Consider the following 18,639-nt stretch of genomic DNA (forward strand, 5'->3'; position numbering starts at 1 on the left):
TTAAATGACTAAGTCCTGACTCCACCCCTGGAACACCCCCAAAATAGCTGGTTTTGGCTTGAGCACTAACTGGGAATTTTCAGAAGCACTATCCAGTTAAGAAACATTTAAAAAACCCAGTTAACCCTGGACAGGCGATTTAAATGTCCAAGAACTTCTTCTGTCCATTAAAATCATTTTGAATATCAGGCCTAATATGTATTATTAGCAGAATGTTTTGTGTGATAACAAACTTACCATATGAAGCAACCATGTGCCAACATTTCAGAATGATTGAGGATGTCAAACACAATACTAATTCTCCCTTCCTAGACAGAATGAATGAACGTGCTCAATATTGGGGGTCCTTAGCACCCACTGAACTAGCTGCCATATGGAAGCCTCTCAACTCAATTTCTGTCTCTATCACTAGTACTGATATTTCTGCCATAGATTGAGGATAAAGTACACTGCATGATATTGGTAAATGCCATAATTAACATATCGTACCTTTCTTGCATTATAGGATACAACTATCCTCAGAGCCCCTTGGAGAGACCCCAAGTAAAAGAGATTAATAATGCACGAAACCTTGTTCCTATTTCAGACAACTGTATTCAGAAAAGTAAGTACCATTGTGAACATCAGTATGCATAAAATATTATTCTAATAACACTGCCAATAAAATTATAGGTAAAAATATTGTTTCCTTCATCACAATATGAACTTTATGATATTGCCTACCATCACTGGAACATTCCATATGTTTTCTTTATTTATGTTTTCTTTATTTTATCAAGTGAATTTCAACATGTACCATCTCAAATTTCAAAGTAAAATTGAACTGGAAGTCGATACTATGATATAACTAATATCTATGTTACGTCCAGGATAGCTTGCAAAAGGTTCGATTATCACAAGACATCCAAGTTAAGCACGCCTAAAGACCACCCAAAACATGCTAATTACATGCCTCCCAGCATGCCCCCTGGAACTCTGGATGCACAGTGGAAGAAACATCTCACTAGATGTCCAGGAAAAGGGTTTTGATTATCAGCCCTTGGACAGCCTGGCGATTAGGACATCCAAGTGTCGACTTAGGCAGTTTTTTGGATGTTTTCATTTTTTGGGGTTTTTTAAAATCATGAGCCTCCTTTTTCTTACTAGCCATTCATAAGAACATAAGAACACAAGTAGTCGCCTCCGCCGGGGCAGACCAGAGGTCCATCCCGCCCAGCGGTCCGCTCACGCGGCGGCCCATCAGGCATATTGCCTGAGCAGCGGTCCCTGACTAATTTTATACCTACCTCTACACTTATCTCTAAACCTTCCACTACTCTTATCTGTACCCCTCAATCCCTTTGTCCTCCAGGAACCTATCCAGGTCTTCCTTGAAACCCTGTACTGTGCTATTTCCTATCACGGCCTCTGGAAGGGTGTTCCATGTGTCCACCACCCTCTGTGTGAAAAAGAATTTCCTTGCGTTTGTTCTAAACCTGTCCCCCTTCAATTTCATCAAGTGACCCCTTGTTCTTGTGGTTTCTTTCAAATTGAAAAATCTGTCCTTGTCAACCTTTTCGATGCCCCTCAGGATCTTGAAGGTCTCTATCATATCTCCTCTGAGTCTCCGCTTTTCCAGGGAGAACAGCCCCAGCTTCTTCAGTCTGTCAGTGTATGTAAGGTTTTCCATACCCTTAATCAGTTTAGTTGCTCTTCTCTGGACTCTCTCAAGCATTGCCATGTCCTTTTTGAGGTACGGTGACCAGTACTGTACACAGTATTCCAGATGCGGGCGCACCATAGCCCGGTACAGTGGCAGGATGACTTCCTTCGTTCTGGTCGAGATACCCTTCTTAATGATACCTAACATTTGGTTTGCTTTCCTCGAGGCTGTGGCGCACTGTGCCGACGCCTTCAATGTCGTGTCTACCATCACTCCCAGGTCTCTTTCCAGCTTACTGACCCCTAGCATTGATCCCCCCATTTTGTAAGTGAACATCGGGTTCCTTCTCCCTATATGCATGACCTTGCATTTCCCCACGTTGAAGCTCATTTGCCACTTTTTCGCCCATTCTTCCAGTGTCGTAAGATCCCTTTGGAGATCCTCGCAATCTGCCGTGGTTTCAACCTTGCTGAATAGTTTGGTGTCATCTGCGAATTTGATGACCTCACATTTTGTTCCCGCCTCCAGGTCCTCTCCTTATGCACACACGTATCTTTCTAGCTTTTTCTGTTGTCTTTTCTACATGTTTAGCCACCTTAAGATCGTTACATAAGATCGCACCCACATACTGCTCCTAAACTATACTGTTCCCTCAGGCTTTTGCAGCCCATATGCATTACCCTGCAATTCATAGCATTACATTTTAGCTGCCAAATTCCAGACCATTCTTCAAGCTTTGCCAGGTCCTTCCCCATGTTATCCACACTATCAGGAATGTTTACACTATTGCAGATTTTGGTATCATCTGCAAAGAAGCAAACCTTACCAGACAACCCTTTAGCAATATCATTATTAGGCCTGTCGGTAACTGTGTCACCAACAGGTCTTCCTGATTTTTCATTTTTTTTTCTATAGGCACAGATGCCTCCCTCCTGCCGCTGCGACTCTTCCCCCCTCCCCGGCAACAGCCAAACTGCTCCCCCCACCCAACAGGACCTCAACCCTCCCTGCACTTCAATATAAAATCGGCAGGAGGGATGCCCACTCTATCCTGCTGATGTGGAACCCCCCCCCCCCCACAGAACCCCCTCAAACCAACCACTCCCCTTCCCTTCCCCACTTTACCAAAAATCAGTAGAAGGGATGCCTACTCCCTCCTACCACCAGATGCCCCCCTGGCTCCCCCAAACCACTGCCCATACCCCCGAACCTCCCCCATACCTCTGAATTAAGATGACAGCAGGAAGGATGCCCAATCCCTACTGCTCGCAGGCCTGCCACTCCAAAATGGCGAGCCTTCCCCTTTCTGGTGCATTCTGGGATGAGGAGCCTTAGGTATCTTGAGCCAATCAGGGCTTAGGCCCCTCCCCATATATCCTAGGATGCACCGGGAAGGGAAAGGCCCACTATTTTGGATTGGCAGGCCTGTGAGCAGGAAGGACTGGGCATTCCTCCTGCTGTCATCTTAATTTAGAGGTATGGGGGAGGTTCAAGGGGTGTGGGCATACCTTCTGATGGAAGGTTCAGTTCAGCAGGGTGTTCGCTGTGGCAGGAGGGAGTGGGTATCCTACCTGATGATTTTTATTGAAGTGTGGGGAGGGGGGTCATGTGGGAGCAGTTTGGCTGGTGCAGGGATTTGTCGCAGCGGCAAAAGGGCATGGGCATCCCTCCTGCCTCTATTTCGGTTCCGGTGGTCGTCAGGGGTGGGGGTCATCATTGGATGGAGGCTCGCATTTAAAAAAAAAAAATAATGTACATATGTGACACATGTACAACATCTGTGGCATAAAAAAAAGCCCTAACATCTGAGTGCAGGAGGCTGCTTTGGGACTTCCTCTGCCGCTCAGCTGTTCAGGCTTCCTCAAATCGGCTCTGCATTTGTTTCAAAGTCGCTCTCATGGTGATTGATTGGACAGGATTATGACAAACCTCTGCGAAAATCATTTGCATGCAAACTTGTTGGAACATTGGTTGCTATTTCAGAATCGGTCAAAAAAAAAAATAAATCAGCCCACAGAGACCCGCAGAGTCTTAGCGACCATGTTTTGTGCATCTAGCCCAAAGATTTTAGAATTACACCCCCCCTCCAATTTTAGGGTTAAATAAAATTTAAATAACTTTAATGGTGTTCTGGTCGACTTGGAGCAGAATACAGGAAGTACTTTATTATTGTGTTCGTTCTTATTATTACTATAATTAATTATATGGCTAACCCACAATAATACTAAGAGGGAGAAGTTTTCAAGGTAGGCTACCAATAAGATGTGTTAATTTACCACTAACTCATGCTATGTTAACACAGATCCTATTTTGTGCAATGAGAGCTTGTTACTAATAACTGAGGCTAACAGTAAAATAACACATCTTAACAGTAACCCACATTAATAACTTTCCCCCAAAGGAGATTTTTCAAAAGTATCTGCCACATACTCCAGACCAGATTAGGCTGCTCAGAATGAGAAACAATACAAGGTGACAGCTTATCTTTTAGTCCTGCACCCTATTTACAAAGAATGAATCCTGTTTAGTTGCTCTATGAAAAACTTTAGGGAATACGGCACCAAACAGACAGAAGAAATAGTTGATCCTTCTTTATTTAACATGCTGAGAGAAAACTGAAGTTTCCACTTCATTTGTCCTGCATCCACTGACATTAGTGAAACTCACAATTGATAGTTTACGTTTAGCAGAAGCTTTTGTATATCTAAACAAGATGGGCATATTTTCTCGCAACTAGTAAAATCGACAGTTAAACCAAATTCTGTAAGTTAAAGACTGTGGTCATTTCTTCTGGCTCTTATCGTGGTTTTACTGGAAGGATGTGTTAATCCAGCTGAAATGTATTCTTTTCCCCTTTATTTTGCAGTTCCCTTGAGTGTTCTGTGATCATTTTCAGTAACAGAATCTGCAAGGAAAGCAAATAATATAAACTGTCTCCTGATGGGAAGACTGCTTTGGATATGCTATAGTTTCTGTTTGTTTTGGAGACAGGGCTACAAACAATAGGAGTAGGGAATAAACAGTCCAGCAGAGTATTATCTTAGGGCTCAGTTCAACTGGAATAATGTCTCTGCTACACATTTTTACAGCTGTTTTACTATGGACTCTTCATAAATTAATGCAGCACTTTACGTGTCTACAACATATTTTAACAACTACTAGATATACAGGATAGAGGCCCAGCGGCAGACCGTCCCAGGTACATACCCTAGGAGGTGCAGAGCCGGCCGGGACTGGAACCTCCCACCCTACTGTGCAACAGGACCTGCACCTCAGCACAGCAGCCGGTCCACCCTCTGACGTGCTTGCTCTGGAGCAGAGTCGGCAGCCACGTTGAGGTGCAGGAAGGTCCCGTGATGACTACATCTGCCGGCTCTGCTCCGGAAGAAGTAAGTTACGTCGGAGGGGGTAGACCCGGCAGCCACAGTCATCACGGGACCTTTCCGGAATTCCCTTCATCTACTGGTCCATCCCCTTTATCATCTTGATCGCTCTTCTTTGAACCTTTTCTAGTGCCACTATATCTTTTTTGAGATAGGGAGACCAGAACTGAATGCAATATTCAAGGTGAGGTCGCACCTTTGAGTGATACCGAGGCATAATAACATTCTTGTCTAGTTTACCATCCTTTTTCTAATAATTTCTAACATCTTGTTTGCTTTCTTGGCCACCACTGCACATTGGGCGGAAGGTTTCAGCATATTGTCCACGATGACACCCAAATCTTTTTCTTGAGCGCTGACCCCAGCAACCAGTAACTATGATTCTTCCCAATGTGTATCACTTTGCATTTGTCCACATTAAATTTCATCTGACATTTGGTTGTTCAGTCTTCCAATTTCCTAAGGTCTTCCTGCAGTTTTTTACAGTCCACATTCGTTTTTAACAACTTTGAACAGTTTTGTGTCATCTGCAAATTTAATCACCTCGCTCGTAGTTCCAATTTCCAGATCATTTATAAATAAGTTAATAGCACCGGTTCTAGTACAGATCCTTGCGGCACATCACTTATTTTACCCTCCTCCACTGAGAAAAATGACCATTTAATCCTGCCCTTTGTTTTCTGTCCGATAACCAATTCTTAATCCACAATTGAACATTCTTGTACAATCCCACTTTATTCCAGGACCAGTAGGTTTTATGCATCCCTAGCAACCAGGCACTGTAGAAAGCTTCAGATGATTGAAGTCTCAACTCCTCCCTCTGCTAGCATATCCTGGAGCATGCCCCTTAAATCCCAGTCTTGCTTTCTACATGCCAAGCCTGTAAAAATTTCTCTCTTCTACTCGTTTTCAGTAATTTTTTTGGGTAATTTGTTCGCGGGTTTTCCCTTGTGCTGTAGAAGTTCCCTGTGGGGACATCCTTGCGGTAGGAGATCGCAGATCGTTGGAGAACGTCTGCTTCTGGGGGGTTCCCTGTACTGTAGTAAGTCCCCTGGACAGCCTGCAGGTCAGATCAGGGCTCCAAGATTGGTTGCTGGCTCACCCCAAATTTGTCCACTAGTGGGTGTAGCTCAGGCTGAGCGGTTCCGTGGAGGCATGACCGGGATTAGAGCCGGACTGTGTGCTTCAGCCAGGTGGTTGTACGATGTATCCGAGGGAAGTGGAGGTCACCGGCCATGATGGTTGGGCCGGTGAGGCAGTCAGAAGACATGAAATACAGTTTTCCAGCTTTCAGAGGCTTTACATCTCCCTACATGCTGTTTCAGCATTGCCTGCATTCTCTCCCATTCAGCACAATGGAACAGTGACAGCCTGTTTTGGAGATTTGGGAGGGGGTCTTAAAAAGGGATTTGGGGATGGGTTCCCTGCATGCCCTCTAAAATCACTATTTTTTAGGGATTCCTGTTCTTTTCCTGGGCTATTTGTTGTAAAATCGGCACCCATGGTGACCATCTTGAATTTTTCCGGATTTATAAAAAAACTATATTTTTTTATATTTAGGAGCTTCGTTTTTGCTCCAAACTTCAGAGATGGCCTCCTCAAGTCGGGATGGGTCGGATTCATGCCTTGTTTGCAGTGGATGGCTGTCGGATGTGCAGCCGTATTCCATGTGCATTGCAGCCCGTGAGGTGGGCAAAGTTTGCATGGATGCGGTGCCTTCCACTTCTAGGGAGGCCCTACTTGATCCTTCTGCCCTAATTTTCACAAAATTGTAGCTGGTGGGCTCTCGGGAGAGCACAGGTGGCATTTCGTTGAAACACAAGTGCGGTTCCAGAGAAAAGCCTCATAAGTCGTCCAAGCACTCTAAGACTGAGGTGCACAGGGTGGCTCTCAACGCAGGAGACTATTTCCCCTGGATTTTGTGAATATGCTCTATCAGGCATACTTAGTTAAGAAGTCCATGCCTGATGGAGGAGTGGTCCTGAAAAATGTTCAGGACAAGCGCTTTCTGATTCGGCTGTGGCTGGGGTCAAGGTGACAACAGCCTTGTCCTTCATTGCATGGACATACAACTCCAAATTTTGCCATGACCCCTGACACTGTGGTGCTGCATGATTTGGACCGTCATCTCTGGGGTGCATTATATGGCTAATGCCTTATGACATTCTGAACGGAGGATGCTGTGCATCAGGCAGTGGTCTTGGGACTCCTCCTCTAAGGTCTCCTTGATCAAGTTGCCTTTTAAGGGACAACTTCTGTTCAGCCAGAGTCTAGATCAGTGATTCCCAACCCTGTCCTGGAGGAACACCAGGCCAATCGGGTTTTCAGGCTAGCCCTAATGAATATGCATGAGAGAGATTTGCATATGATGGAAGTGATAGGCATGCAAATTTGCTTCATGCATATTCATTAGGGCTAGCCTGAAAACCCAATTGGCCTGGTGTTCCTCCAGGACAGGGTTGGGAACCACTGGTCTAGATGACCTCATGGCAAGTGTACAAGACTGCAAGCCGAAGGCTTTGCCCAGAAATAAGCCATATCCCACCAGAAGTTCAGGGCTTTCTAATTTTCATCTATTCTGATATCCTCAGGGCAGAGGTACCCTTTGATCTTCAGGCCCCGTTTCGTGAGGTCTGGCCATCAGCAGTCCTCAAACAGACATCCAGCAGCCCCCCCCCCCCCCCCCACTAAGAAATAGTTCTGACACCAGGCCCACGGCCCCTCTCCCATGCATCAGGGGGTAGCGGTCTGCATTCCTGGCAGAATGGGAGACTGTCATATCTGACCACTGGATCTTTGGAAGTACTCCACGAAGAGCTCAGATTGGAGTTTCTCCATCCTCTCTCTGAGTACTTTCTAGATTCACATGCAGGCCGCCCCGAGAAGGCGTTTCAAGTGCAGTCCATGGTCCATAGACTGTTGGATCTTGCGGCCATTGAGCCCGTGCCAGAGAACAACTTGGGCTCCGGGAGATACTCAATATACTCCATCGTTCCAAAGAAAGGTTCCGAAGATTGGAGACCGATCCTGGATCTCAAAGCAATCATTGTGGCACTGAAGGTGCCCTGCTTCTGCATAAGCAATGCCTCTGCTGGGTCAGACCAGAGATCCATCCCGCCCAGCAGTCTGCTCGTGCGGCGGCCCATCAGGTCAAGGACCTGCATAGTAATTCTCTATTAATACCCCTCAATCCCCTTTTCCATCAGGAAATCATCCAATCCTCTATCTATACCTTTCAATCCCCTTATCCTTCAGGAATTCATCCAAACCCTTCTTGAAACCCTGTAGCGTACTCTGTTGTATCACACCCTCTGGAAGCGCATTCCAGGTGTCCACCACCCTCTGGGTGAAGAAGAACTTCCTAGTATTGGTTCTGAATCTGTCCCCTCTTAACTTTTCCGAATGCCCCCCTCGTTCTTGTATTTTTTGAAATATTGAAAAATCTAACCCTAAGAACATAAGAACATAAACAGTGCCTCCGCCGGGTCAGACCATAGGTCCATCCTGCCCAGCAGTCCGCTCCCGCGGCGGCCCAAACAGGTCACGACCTGTCTGAATCACCAGAAGGGGCTCCCTTGCCACCTTGGTTTCTCATTGAAGTCCTATCTTCCCATCGAAGTCCTAACCCTCCGGTCTTGCACATGCACGACCTGATTGGGTTTCTATACTTATTACCTGGTTAGCTTTCTATACTTGTGTTACATCCCAGCACCTCTCTCAGTATCCCACGATCCCTTTATCCCTCAGAAATCCGTCCAATCCCTGTTTGAATCCCTGTACCGTACTCTGCCTGATCACTTCCTCCGGTAGCGCATTCCAAGTGTCCACGACCCTTTGTGTGAAAAAAAACTTCCTTGCATTTGTTTTGAACCTATCTCCCTTCAGTTTCTCCGAATGCCCCCTCGTACCTTTTGTCTCCTTCAGCCTGAAGAATCTGTCCCTATCCACCCTCATGATCTTGAAGGTCTCTATCATATCTCCCCTGAGCCTCCTTTTTTCCAGAGAGAAGAGCCCCAGCCTATCCAACCTCTCGGCGTATGGGCAGTGTTCCAGCCCTCTTACCAGTTTCGTTGCTCTCCTTTGGACTCTCTCAAGTACCGCCATGTCCTTCTTGAGGTACGGCGACCAATATTGAACGCAGTATTCCAGATGTGGACGCACCATCGCTCGATACAATGGCATGATGACTTCCCGCGTCCTGGTTGTAATGCCCCTCTTTATGATGCCCAGCATCCTGTTGGCTTTTTTCGAGGCTGCTGTACACTGTGTAGATGGCTTCAGTGATGCATCCACCAGCACACCCAAGTCTCTCTCAAGACTGCTGTCTCCCAACAATGCCCCCCCAATTTGTAGTTGAACAACGGGTTCTTTTTCCCTATATGCATGACCTTGCATTTTTCCACGTTAAAGCGCATTTGCCATTTGTTTGCCCAGTCTTCCAGTTTGTCCAGGTCCCTTTCTCCATGCCCTTCATGATTTTGTAAATCTCTATCAAGTCCCCTCTAAGCCTCCGCTTCTCCAAGACAAAGAGGCCCAGTTTCTCAAAACTTTCGACATATGTTAGGTTTTCCATACCCTTTATCAGTCACGTTGCTCTCCTCTGAACCCTCTCAAGTATCGCAATATCCTTCTTAAGGTACGGCGACTAGAATTGGATGTAGTACTCCAGATGCGGGCGCACCATTGCCCAATATAGCGGCAGGATAACTTCTGCCATTCTGGTTGTAATACCCTTTTTGATTATACCTAGCATTCTGTTCGCCTTTTTTGAGGCCGCAGCGCACTGCGCCGACAGTTTCATTGATCTGTCTACTATTACCCCTAAGTCTTTCTCAAGGCTACTCTCACCCATTACCAGCCCCCCCATCATATAGCATGGAGACGGTGCGGTCCGTCATTGTTTCAGTGGCGCCGGGGGAGTTTCTGGCCTCCCTAAATCTCTCAGAGGCATATTCCCATTTTTCTGGTGCACAGGAAGTTTCTATGGTTTCACGGTCTGGAGCAGCACTTTCAGATTGCTACTCTTCCCTTCGGATTGGCAACAGCGCCCAGGACCTTCACCAAGGTGATGGTGGTAGTGGCAGCGCATCTCCACTCTCTGTGTGTCCTGGTCATCCGTATCTGGACGATTGGCTGATCAGAGCTCCCTCTCTAGCCGAGGGGATCCACATGGTTCAGCAGGTGTTTCACTTGCTGCAGCATCTGGGCTGGGTGATCAACCTTTGGAAGAATCACTTGGAGCCCACCCAGGATTTGGAGTACCTGGGGGTCTGTTTTCACATGGGACAGAACAAAGTGTTTCTTCCCTTAGCCCATGAAGAGAAGATTCAGAAAGTCATCAGAGAACTCCTGGCCATTCAGTCCCCGACAGCCTGGCAGTATCTCCAGGTCCTAGGGCTGATGGTGGCAACAATAGATATAATTCCGTAGGCCAGAGCCAGAATGTGTCCCTTGCAGGAGGCTCTGTTGTCCTAATGGAATCCACAGTGGAATTCACTGCTTGTCCTCCTGCCTTGGATGGCGGCAGTGCATAGCAGTATGGAGTGGTGGTTGCGTCCCCTGTCCCTAGCCAGGGGCCTTATGCTCCGAATATATGATTGGGTGACTGTCAACAGACACAAGTCTCTCTAGCTGGAGGGCAGTCTGTATGTTGGTTCCGGTGCAGGGCTGGTGGGTGCCCTCGGAGCACAAGTGGTCAATCAATTGCCTGGAACTGAGGGCAATTCTGTTGACCCTCTTGCATTTCCAGGCCCATCTCTGTCATCGAGCTGTCCGAGTGTTCTCAGACAACGCCATGATGGTGACTTATGTCAACCAACAGTGGGGCACGAGGAATTCCTCTCTGAGCATGGAGGCCCAGTTGCTCTTTTGCTGGGTAAAAAGACACCTGGTTGCGCTCTCCGCGGCTTACATGGCAGGTGTGGACACCGTTCAGGCAGATTTTCTCAGTCGCTATGTATGGGCAATTCCTTCTTCACCTAATGTTAGGCCTCAGACTTATGTCAAGCAAGTCATGACCATCTTTGCTGCCTGAAACATTCTGGATGTGTTTACAAGAACTGTGTGTTTGTCTCCTGTGTGAACCTGAAGGCATGTAACTTTATAAACTATGCTTTGTGCTCTTATCATCTCTGGTGCCTACCAAGGCCTCTGCACAAGAAGAAGACTATTCATTCTTGCTGTTCTGCTTTGATTGATCCTGGAGGGTCATCTGACACGATCTAAGGATAGAAGTTTTGCTAAGAGACAGACAATTTTGGATTTAGGTGAACTCAGATCTAAACTTGTGTTTCTCCTACTTTGTACCATTTTACAATAAGAACTGATAAAGGTTCCCTCTTGTGACCAGCTCTCGGAGGAGAGTGAAGATGCAGAACTGTCTTTTGGACATATCTTGTTTACATCGCAAAAAGGAACTCTGGCAAATATATATTACCGCTGCACCAGTGATAAATAACCTTGTCTGACCGGACAAAGATCTACTACCTGCTAAGCTGAAGAAATAGAAATTCCATTCCCAGGATTCGCTGACACTGTATCTAAGTGGTGAGACAGGAATTATCTTTCACAGTCGCTGGATTAGACAGAATCTTGTTTGCTATGGAGGGGAACATTAGGTCCCCTAAGTGATAAGCTCTAATAAATTACTGCTAATTTATCAGCAATCAGTAATGTAAGGAATTATACTTTGTGTGTAAGAATTAGTCATATTTACTAATTTACTTAGTGATTACTGTGTACTAATTATGTGCTGAATATATATATATTCAGAGATATTGTAAATAATTATTAGTTGTTATTTACTGCTGGCTTATGTGAATATATTTTTTATATCTTTATAATAAACTATTTCAGATATTTTGGGTCTGTTTCACTCGTATAAGGAGGCATATTGCATACCCGTCAGCAGTCAGTGGTGTAAACCTAGACACGAGGTGTTTATGTGCCAGATGTATATCTTTACTAATTAGTTTTTTACACCATAAATCTGCCTACAACCAGACACTGGACCAGGGAGAGTGTTTGAGTGCATAGTGCACCAGTGTCTGACCTCATGGCAATCACGGCAAACAAGAAGGCCAATCAGTTTTTCAGTCATCGAGAGGCCGGCAGCGATGGCCTGGACATTCTAGTGCAGTCCTGGTTGCAGGAAGATCTTCTTTACGCCTTCCTTCCGTGGCCTATGATAGGGCATCTGCTGCATTGCATAGCAGAGCACCCGGGGCCAGTGATCTTGGTGGCTCCAGATTGGCTGAGGCAACTGTAGTATGCCGACCTGGTGCGGCTCTGGGAGGGCCGGGGGTTGCGATTGCTCTGTCATACTCAGCTCCTCACAAAGGAGCTGATCACTCTGCAGGACCCGGGCCACCTTGGTCTTATAGCATGGCTCTTTAGCACACAGCCTTGATGGCCTGGGGTTATTCTACTGCGGTGATAGCTACACTGTTTCACAGCAAATGGAAGTCCACAGTGGTGACCTATTCAAAAGATTGGCGGTGCTACCAGACTTGGTGCACCAGCCGTCACGAGGATTACTCTTCTCCCTCAGCTCCTCAGGTGCTGGAGTTTCTGCAGGATGGCCTGAAAAAGGGCCTTGCAGTGGCTTCCCTATTGGTACAGATTGCAGACCTGTCCTGCCTGGGCCCTGTTGCCTTAAGGGGATCCATTGTCTATGGGGCGCAGGTCATCCGAGGCCTCCTTTGCGCCTGCCTTGTCTGACATGGAATCTGAATCTGGTTCTCCGCTCCCTGGTTCGCCCGCCTTATAAGCCTCTGGAGCAGGCGTCCTTGATGGATCTCACTTGGTTTTCCTTGTAGCTGTCACGTTGGCTTGGAGAATTTTGGAGCTCCAAGCTCTTTTTTTCGGGATCCTTTCTTGCATATTATGGATACCATGGTGCTCTTGCGTATGGTTCCTTCCTTCCGAAATTGGTTTCTGTCTTCCATGTGAATCAGGAAGTTTGACTTCCAGCGTTTGTTCTTTCCAGTTCCAGGACCAGGATGTGCGCAAGCTTTTGCTGTGGTATTTGGAGGTCATCAATGAGTTTCGTGTCTCTGACCATCCATTTGTCCTGGTGGGTCCTTCCTGCAAGGGCAAGCCTGCCTCTAAGGCTACCATTTCGAGATGGATTCGAGTGGCCATTTCTGCAGCTTGCGTAGCAGCAGGAAAGAAGCCCCCCCCCCCCTCGGGGTGCAGACTCATTCTACCAGGGGGTTTCCTCCTCCTAGGCCGAGTCTTCGGCGGTGACTCTAGATGAGATTTGCAGGACTGCTACATGGTCCTCTTTGCATACCATCACCAAGTTTTACAGGGTTGATGTGGTGGCCAAACAGGATGCCACTTTTGGTGCCTTGGTGTTAGCAGCGAGCTCATCAGTCCAACTCTGAATTTTCAGGACTGCTCTGTTACGTCCCACTGGTTCCAGAATAAAGTGGGATTTTACAAGAACGAAAGATTAGGTTCTTACCTCTGCTAATCTTTTTGTAAATCCATACTTTATTCCGGGAACCCACCCTATACATGTCTGATTCGCCAATCACCTGCCTTCAGGTACTTGTAAGCTGGGTTTATTTATTTATTTTTAAAATTTATATACCGTTTTATTCCAAAATGGTTTACAAATAGTTACATTGTTGAAACAAACACTTTCACCAATGCAATAGAATGTCACAAAGATCAGTACTGCTGCAGTTTCAATAGAGGGAGTTTCAAATGACTGGAGGAAAAAGCCTCAGATTGGAACCCTTCCACCACCACAATGGTGGTCCAAGGTGGTCAGGCGAACACCTCACTGGCAAAAAACCTCCAGACCGACTCCCAATAGTAGTAAACTTGAAGCAGGGCTGTTGTGCAGAAGATAGAGGAGAAATCCACTTATCTAAATTGTTGATCGGTACAAATAGTTGATTCCACTTATCTAAATTGTTGATCGGTACAAATAGTTGATCGGTACAAATTGTTGATTTGTTACAAATAGTTACATACATAAAATCTTATAAAATTCAGAACAAGGTAAGAACAAAACAAACAGATTCAATCCTTACATAAAATCAATTTCTCAAAGAAATACATCTACAAATAGTTGTGTTTTCAGCATTTATAAAAGAGTGCCATCTGACTGGAACTAGCACTAAATTGGGGGGTTCCCTGGTTTAGAGCCCCCTTCTGACAGTGCAGGCTGTGTCTCCCTATAGCACTGTTTTTTGTCATTCAGGTTCTAATGTTTCATAACCTGTTTTACAGTTTTCATTGTTGCTGTTTTGCATATGTTAATATGAGCAGAACTGATTTGTTTGGTGGGGAGTTCCCCGTTTCCCTTTCTCTTATTTATTATCTTCTGTAGATGTTCCTGGCTGCTTGAAGGCTGACTGGAATCTAAGGGGCATGTTCCAAGATATTATAGCAGAGGGAGGTGTTAAGACTTCAATCATTTGAAGCTTTCTATAGTGCCTGGAGGCTAGGGATGCATAAAACCAACTGGTCCCGGAATAAAGTGTGGATGTACAAGAAAGAAGATTAGCAGAGGTAAGAACCTAATCTTTCGTTGCCTCCTATGAGGAACTTTGTCAAAAGCTTTCTGGAAATCTAGATACATTACATCAACCAGCTCGCCACTATCCACATGTTTATTCACACCTTCAAAGAAGTCAAGCAAATTGGTGAGGCAAGACTTCCCTTGACTGAACCCATACTGATTCTGTCTCATTAAATCATGTTTGTCTGCCCGGCACTGAGATCAGGCTTACCGATCTGTAATTCCCCGATCTCCCCTAGAATCCTTTTGAGTCTGCTGCAACAGGACAACTTTGCACTTGGTTTCTCTTCTTGACTTTGCCAATTTTCGTTCCACATTTTCCAAGTCTTGTTGAACCCCTGTCCCTCACCTAATTCCTCCACTGAAATTTAATCTTCTGGTCATCCGACAGCAGCAGTGAGTGAGCATGCTGCCATCAGCCTGCCTCAGAAGCCTTCTCTCTATAGCATCCCACCTATGCGGGAACAGGAAGTCATTCCAGAGAGACGGCTTCTGGGGCAGGCCAATGGCAGCAGGCTCACCTCATTGCTGCTGTCCAGCCCAAAGATTAAATTTCAATGGAGGAGGTAGGTAGGGGGACAAGGGATAATACACCAGACACTATAGAAAGCCATCCGAACACCTGAATAATCCTCTAACAAGAGGACATGTCCAGGTAAATCTGGATGTCTGGTAACCCTAGGCATGAGAACAACTCCACTAGCTCCTTCATATGGCCAACTCCAGATGAAAATGATTTCCAGGACTTACCACAACAGTTTCTTGAGACTGCCACAGAAGGTCCTGGTAACCATCTTGGGCAAGATGGTCAATCTCCTGATGGCTTCCAGTACCAATAGGGTTAATTGACAGAACTATCTGGCTGATACTCAGCTGCCATGGTTGAGGTTTTTTTTGGTTTTTTTTAAATGCTGGTCACCATGGCTTGAATATATAGATTCAGAGGTGACTGGCACCACTATATAGATAGCAATGTAAGTCTAAGAAATCAGTGATGAGAAGAGTACAGATAATATCAATGCAAGCCCTAATGGGTTGTGCAATCTGAGTGGAAAATGCAGAACACCCGGACTGCTGTGTATCTACAATTCTCTCTCGGGTTAGACAAAGGAGTCTAGTCCTTTCTATAGATTTCTTAGATGCTATATTATCATGTATTTGTCATGAAGGCAACACTACCATGTTCAAGAAACTCCTGCCTGATATTGCAGTATTAATGTAAAAAAAAAAATGTTACTATATCATGAATATGTTTATATATAAACAACTTACATAGACTAGGAAAACCCAGACCTCTGTAGCATTACTAACCTAACCAATAAGCATATTTCACCTAGAATACTTTTTTTTTTTGCTGTTGTTGTCTTACAGTTCGCCTGCCACCTCGGCAACAATCTCAAGGTGTCAAAAAGTCCAAATCCCTACCTTTCAACTCCTTAGGGACCGGCATAACAGTTCTCTCACCTGTGCTAACCTCAAAGTCTCAAAGAGGAGGAATTTCCCAGAGGTACTCACTGTGCTCCTTCTTGCCAGTTCTGTCTGGAGAACCTCTTAGAACAGGCCATGTCCTCCCCGCTATCCCAAGTCAGAAGTGGCTCACGCCTTCAGAAGATCTCAAGAATTCTCCCAGCAAATCCAATGACAGCCATTAGCTCTGTGCAACTGAAGAATCATGCAATGTATATCAAATACTTTATTGTAGGAAGAACTTCAGAGAACAAGATCACCACTCATGAAGAAGGCAGCATGTTAATGTCACAGAAAATATTTTTTTAGACTAAGTGTCCTCAAAACTTAAGACATAGCATAAATTATAGCTTTTTTATGCTTTTTATCAGTTATCCACATTTTTACATGTTATGTAATCTATGTGATTTTTACATGCCAAAAATGTGCAAAGAGAGGAAAATACATAGTATTTGCAATAACCAATTGCTTGTTGGTCTCAATGAAAAATAAATTATTCTTGTTTGTTTTAATTATTCAGGGATCCTTTTACTAAGCTATGGCAATTATTTTTGTCGCAGTTAGAAGGTTTGGGAATGACTGCTGATTTTTTGTGGTGATTTTCTTCAAATTTTGCTGAATCGTTCAAGTTAGCAACGGAAGTACTACTATTACTATTTATTATTTCTATAGTGCTATTAGACACATATAGTGCTGTACACAGTATCAGATGATCATGATTCCCCTGCTGCGATCAGCTGATGGTAAGCCTTTAATTGGGTACCATATGCTATGCTTTTGTGCGTTTTTTCATGTGGACATCTTTATATTAGAGAATGGACATACTAGGGACCAAAATGTATAGATAGGTCATTCTCAAAAGAAAAAAAAGATAGATGTTCTGCTGTTTTGAGAATGGACTTCTAGATTTCTTGATGTCTTTCCCAAGATGTCCAAACTCAAACTTATATAAGGAAAGAGAAAGAAGGTACCAAGCCTCGAGGCAAAGCAAAACCAACAGAGAGAGGTGCTGGAGATGTCAAATCCAACCTGTGGTCACAAAGCCTTTAGTTTGCAGTTTGTGTCAAAGTTATATAACAAGTCTTGAGACACGCAAAGTTCCAAATAAACAAAGTCCCGACTAGGATCCGAGTTTCCTTCCTCAAGGGACAGTTATAAACTTGCAATGTAGTGCTAACTGTGTGTGTGAACGTGTTGGCATCTCGCCAGCCAAAAAGACTTTTGGCCCTTCTTTTTGGATGGCGAGATGCTGACACGTTCACACACACAGTTAGCACTACATTGCAAGTTTATAACTATCCCCTGAGGAAGGAAACTCGGATCCTAGTCGGGACTTTGTTTATTTGGAACTTTGCGTGTCTCAAGACTTGTTATATAACTTTGACACCAACTGCAAATAAAGGCTTTGTGACCACAGGTTGGATTTGACATCTCCAGCAAACTCAAACTTAGACATCCTATCGAAAATGCCCCTTATTCGTTTTTTACATGTGATGTCCTGTTAAAGTATATTCCAGTAAATTCTATACTGAACCTATTTTGGGTGTTATATATTTTGTATGTCTTATCAATCTTGTGTTTTGTTTTATTATAACATTATGATATTTATAATTCCATATTTTTGTTTTATGTTACTTTGTAGAACACGTTTTACCCCTGAAGCAGGCGTATGAAATGCCAAAACACAGTGCTATGTTGAGTCTTTTTCTTTGTGGATGGACACATAATAAATACTTTGATTACATTGGTCCTTTAGGCTCCTCTATTTGGAAAGATCATTGTTCCAGCGCACTTTTCTTTGCAACCTCTGTCCTTTTCATGGGCTGGTTTCCTGTTGGACTCCTTATGTGATTGAAAATTGCTGGGTGGTCATACTAAAAAGTCTGTAAATTTAAAGTGTTTAAAGATACTATCTACGTTTGTGTCAAATAGAATGAGATTAACAACAAATAAAACTGTAAAATTTCCAAGCGGTTGCTGAGAAGACAGTCAAAAAACTCTAGGGGTTACTTTTTTTGCCTCACCTTGTACAAACAACAATATAAAAACCTAAAAGAATCAACCATCCCTTCCCACAGCCAGTAAACACTATGGCTTAGATGGATTAGTGACTGACAGAATTTATCGGCCTGATGTTCAAAATGGCTCATCATGTGGTTCTCCGTGCATTCGTACATTCTCCAACTATGGCATACAAACAACCTCATTACTATTAAAATGAGGTCATTAATATTAAAACAAGCCATCCAATCTAGTCTAACATTGCAATGCCATAGTCAGATCACCAATACAGACCCGAAAAAAACAAAAGGTCTGACATGTTTTTTCATTTTTTTCCCTAGGGGCACAGATGTTCTGTATTTATTTAATTAATTTTTAAAATGTATTACTCGCAATCATCCTACAATTCTGAGTGAGTTACAATAAAACATACATAATCATCAAATAGCACTAATAGCACAGCATAAAATAGCTTCACAGAAAACAAAACATAAAAACTGCCACATAAAAAACAGTAAGCAACCCCATCATTCAAGGAAAAGATTTCTTAAATAACATGGTTTTAACCAGTTTCCTGAACTGAAGTAAACTGGATGCACTTTTTATTTCCT

The 18,639-nt window shown here is 44.3% G+C and overlaps 1 protein-coding gene across 1 annotated transcript in view; it reads left to right on the forward strand.

Annotated features, from left to right (window-relative positions):
* ANKRD55 (ankyrin repeat domain 55) overlaps positions 1-16,341 on the forward strand; it is a 115,693-nt gene extending 99,352 nt beyond the window's left edge. The window contains exons 10-11 of the mRNA XM_033957663.1: positions 506-604; positions 15,932-16,341. Of these exons, the coding sequence (XP_033813554.1) occupies positions 506-604; positions 15,932-16,212 (380 nt within the window). The 3' untranslated portion in view covers positions 16,213-16,341. The remainder of the gene's footprint in view (positions 1-505; positions 605-15,931) is intronic.
* Positions 16,342-18,639: the final 2,298 nt, after the last annotated feature.

The sequence above is a fragment of the Geotrypetes seraphini genome, chromosome 1, assembly GCF_902459505.1.
Source record: "Geotrypetes seraphini chromosome 1, aGeoSer1.1, whole genome shotgun sequence".
Taxonomy (NCBI): Eukaryota; Metazoa; Chordata; class Amphibia; order Gymnophiona; family Dermophiidae; genus Geotrypetes; species Geotrypetes seraphini.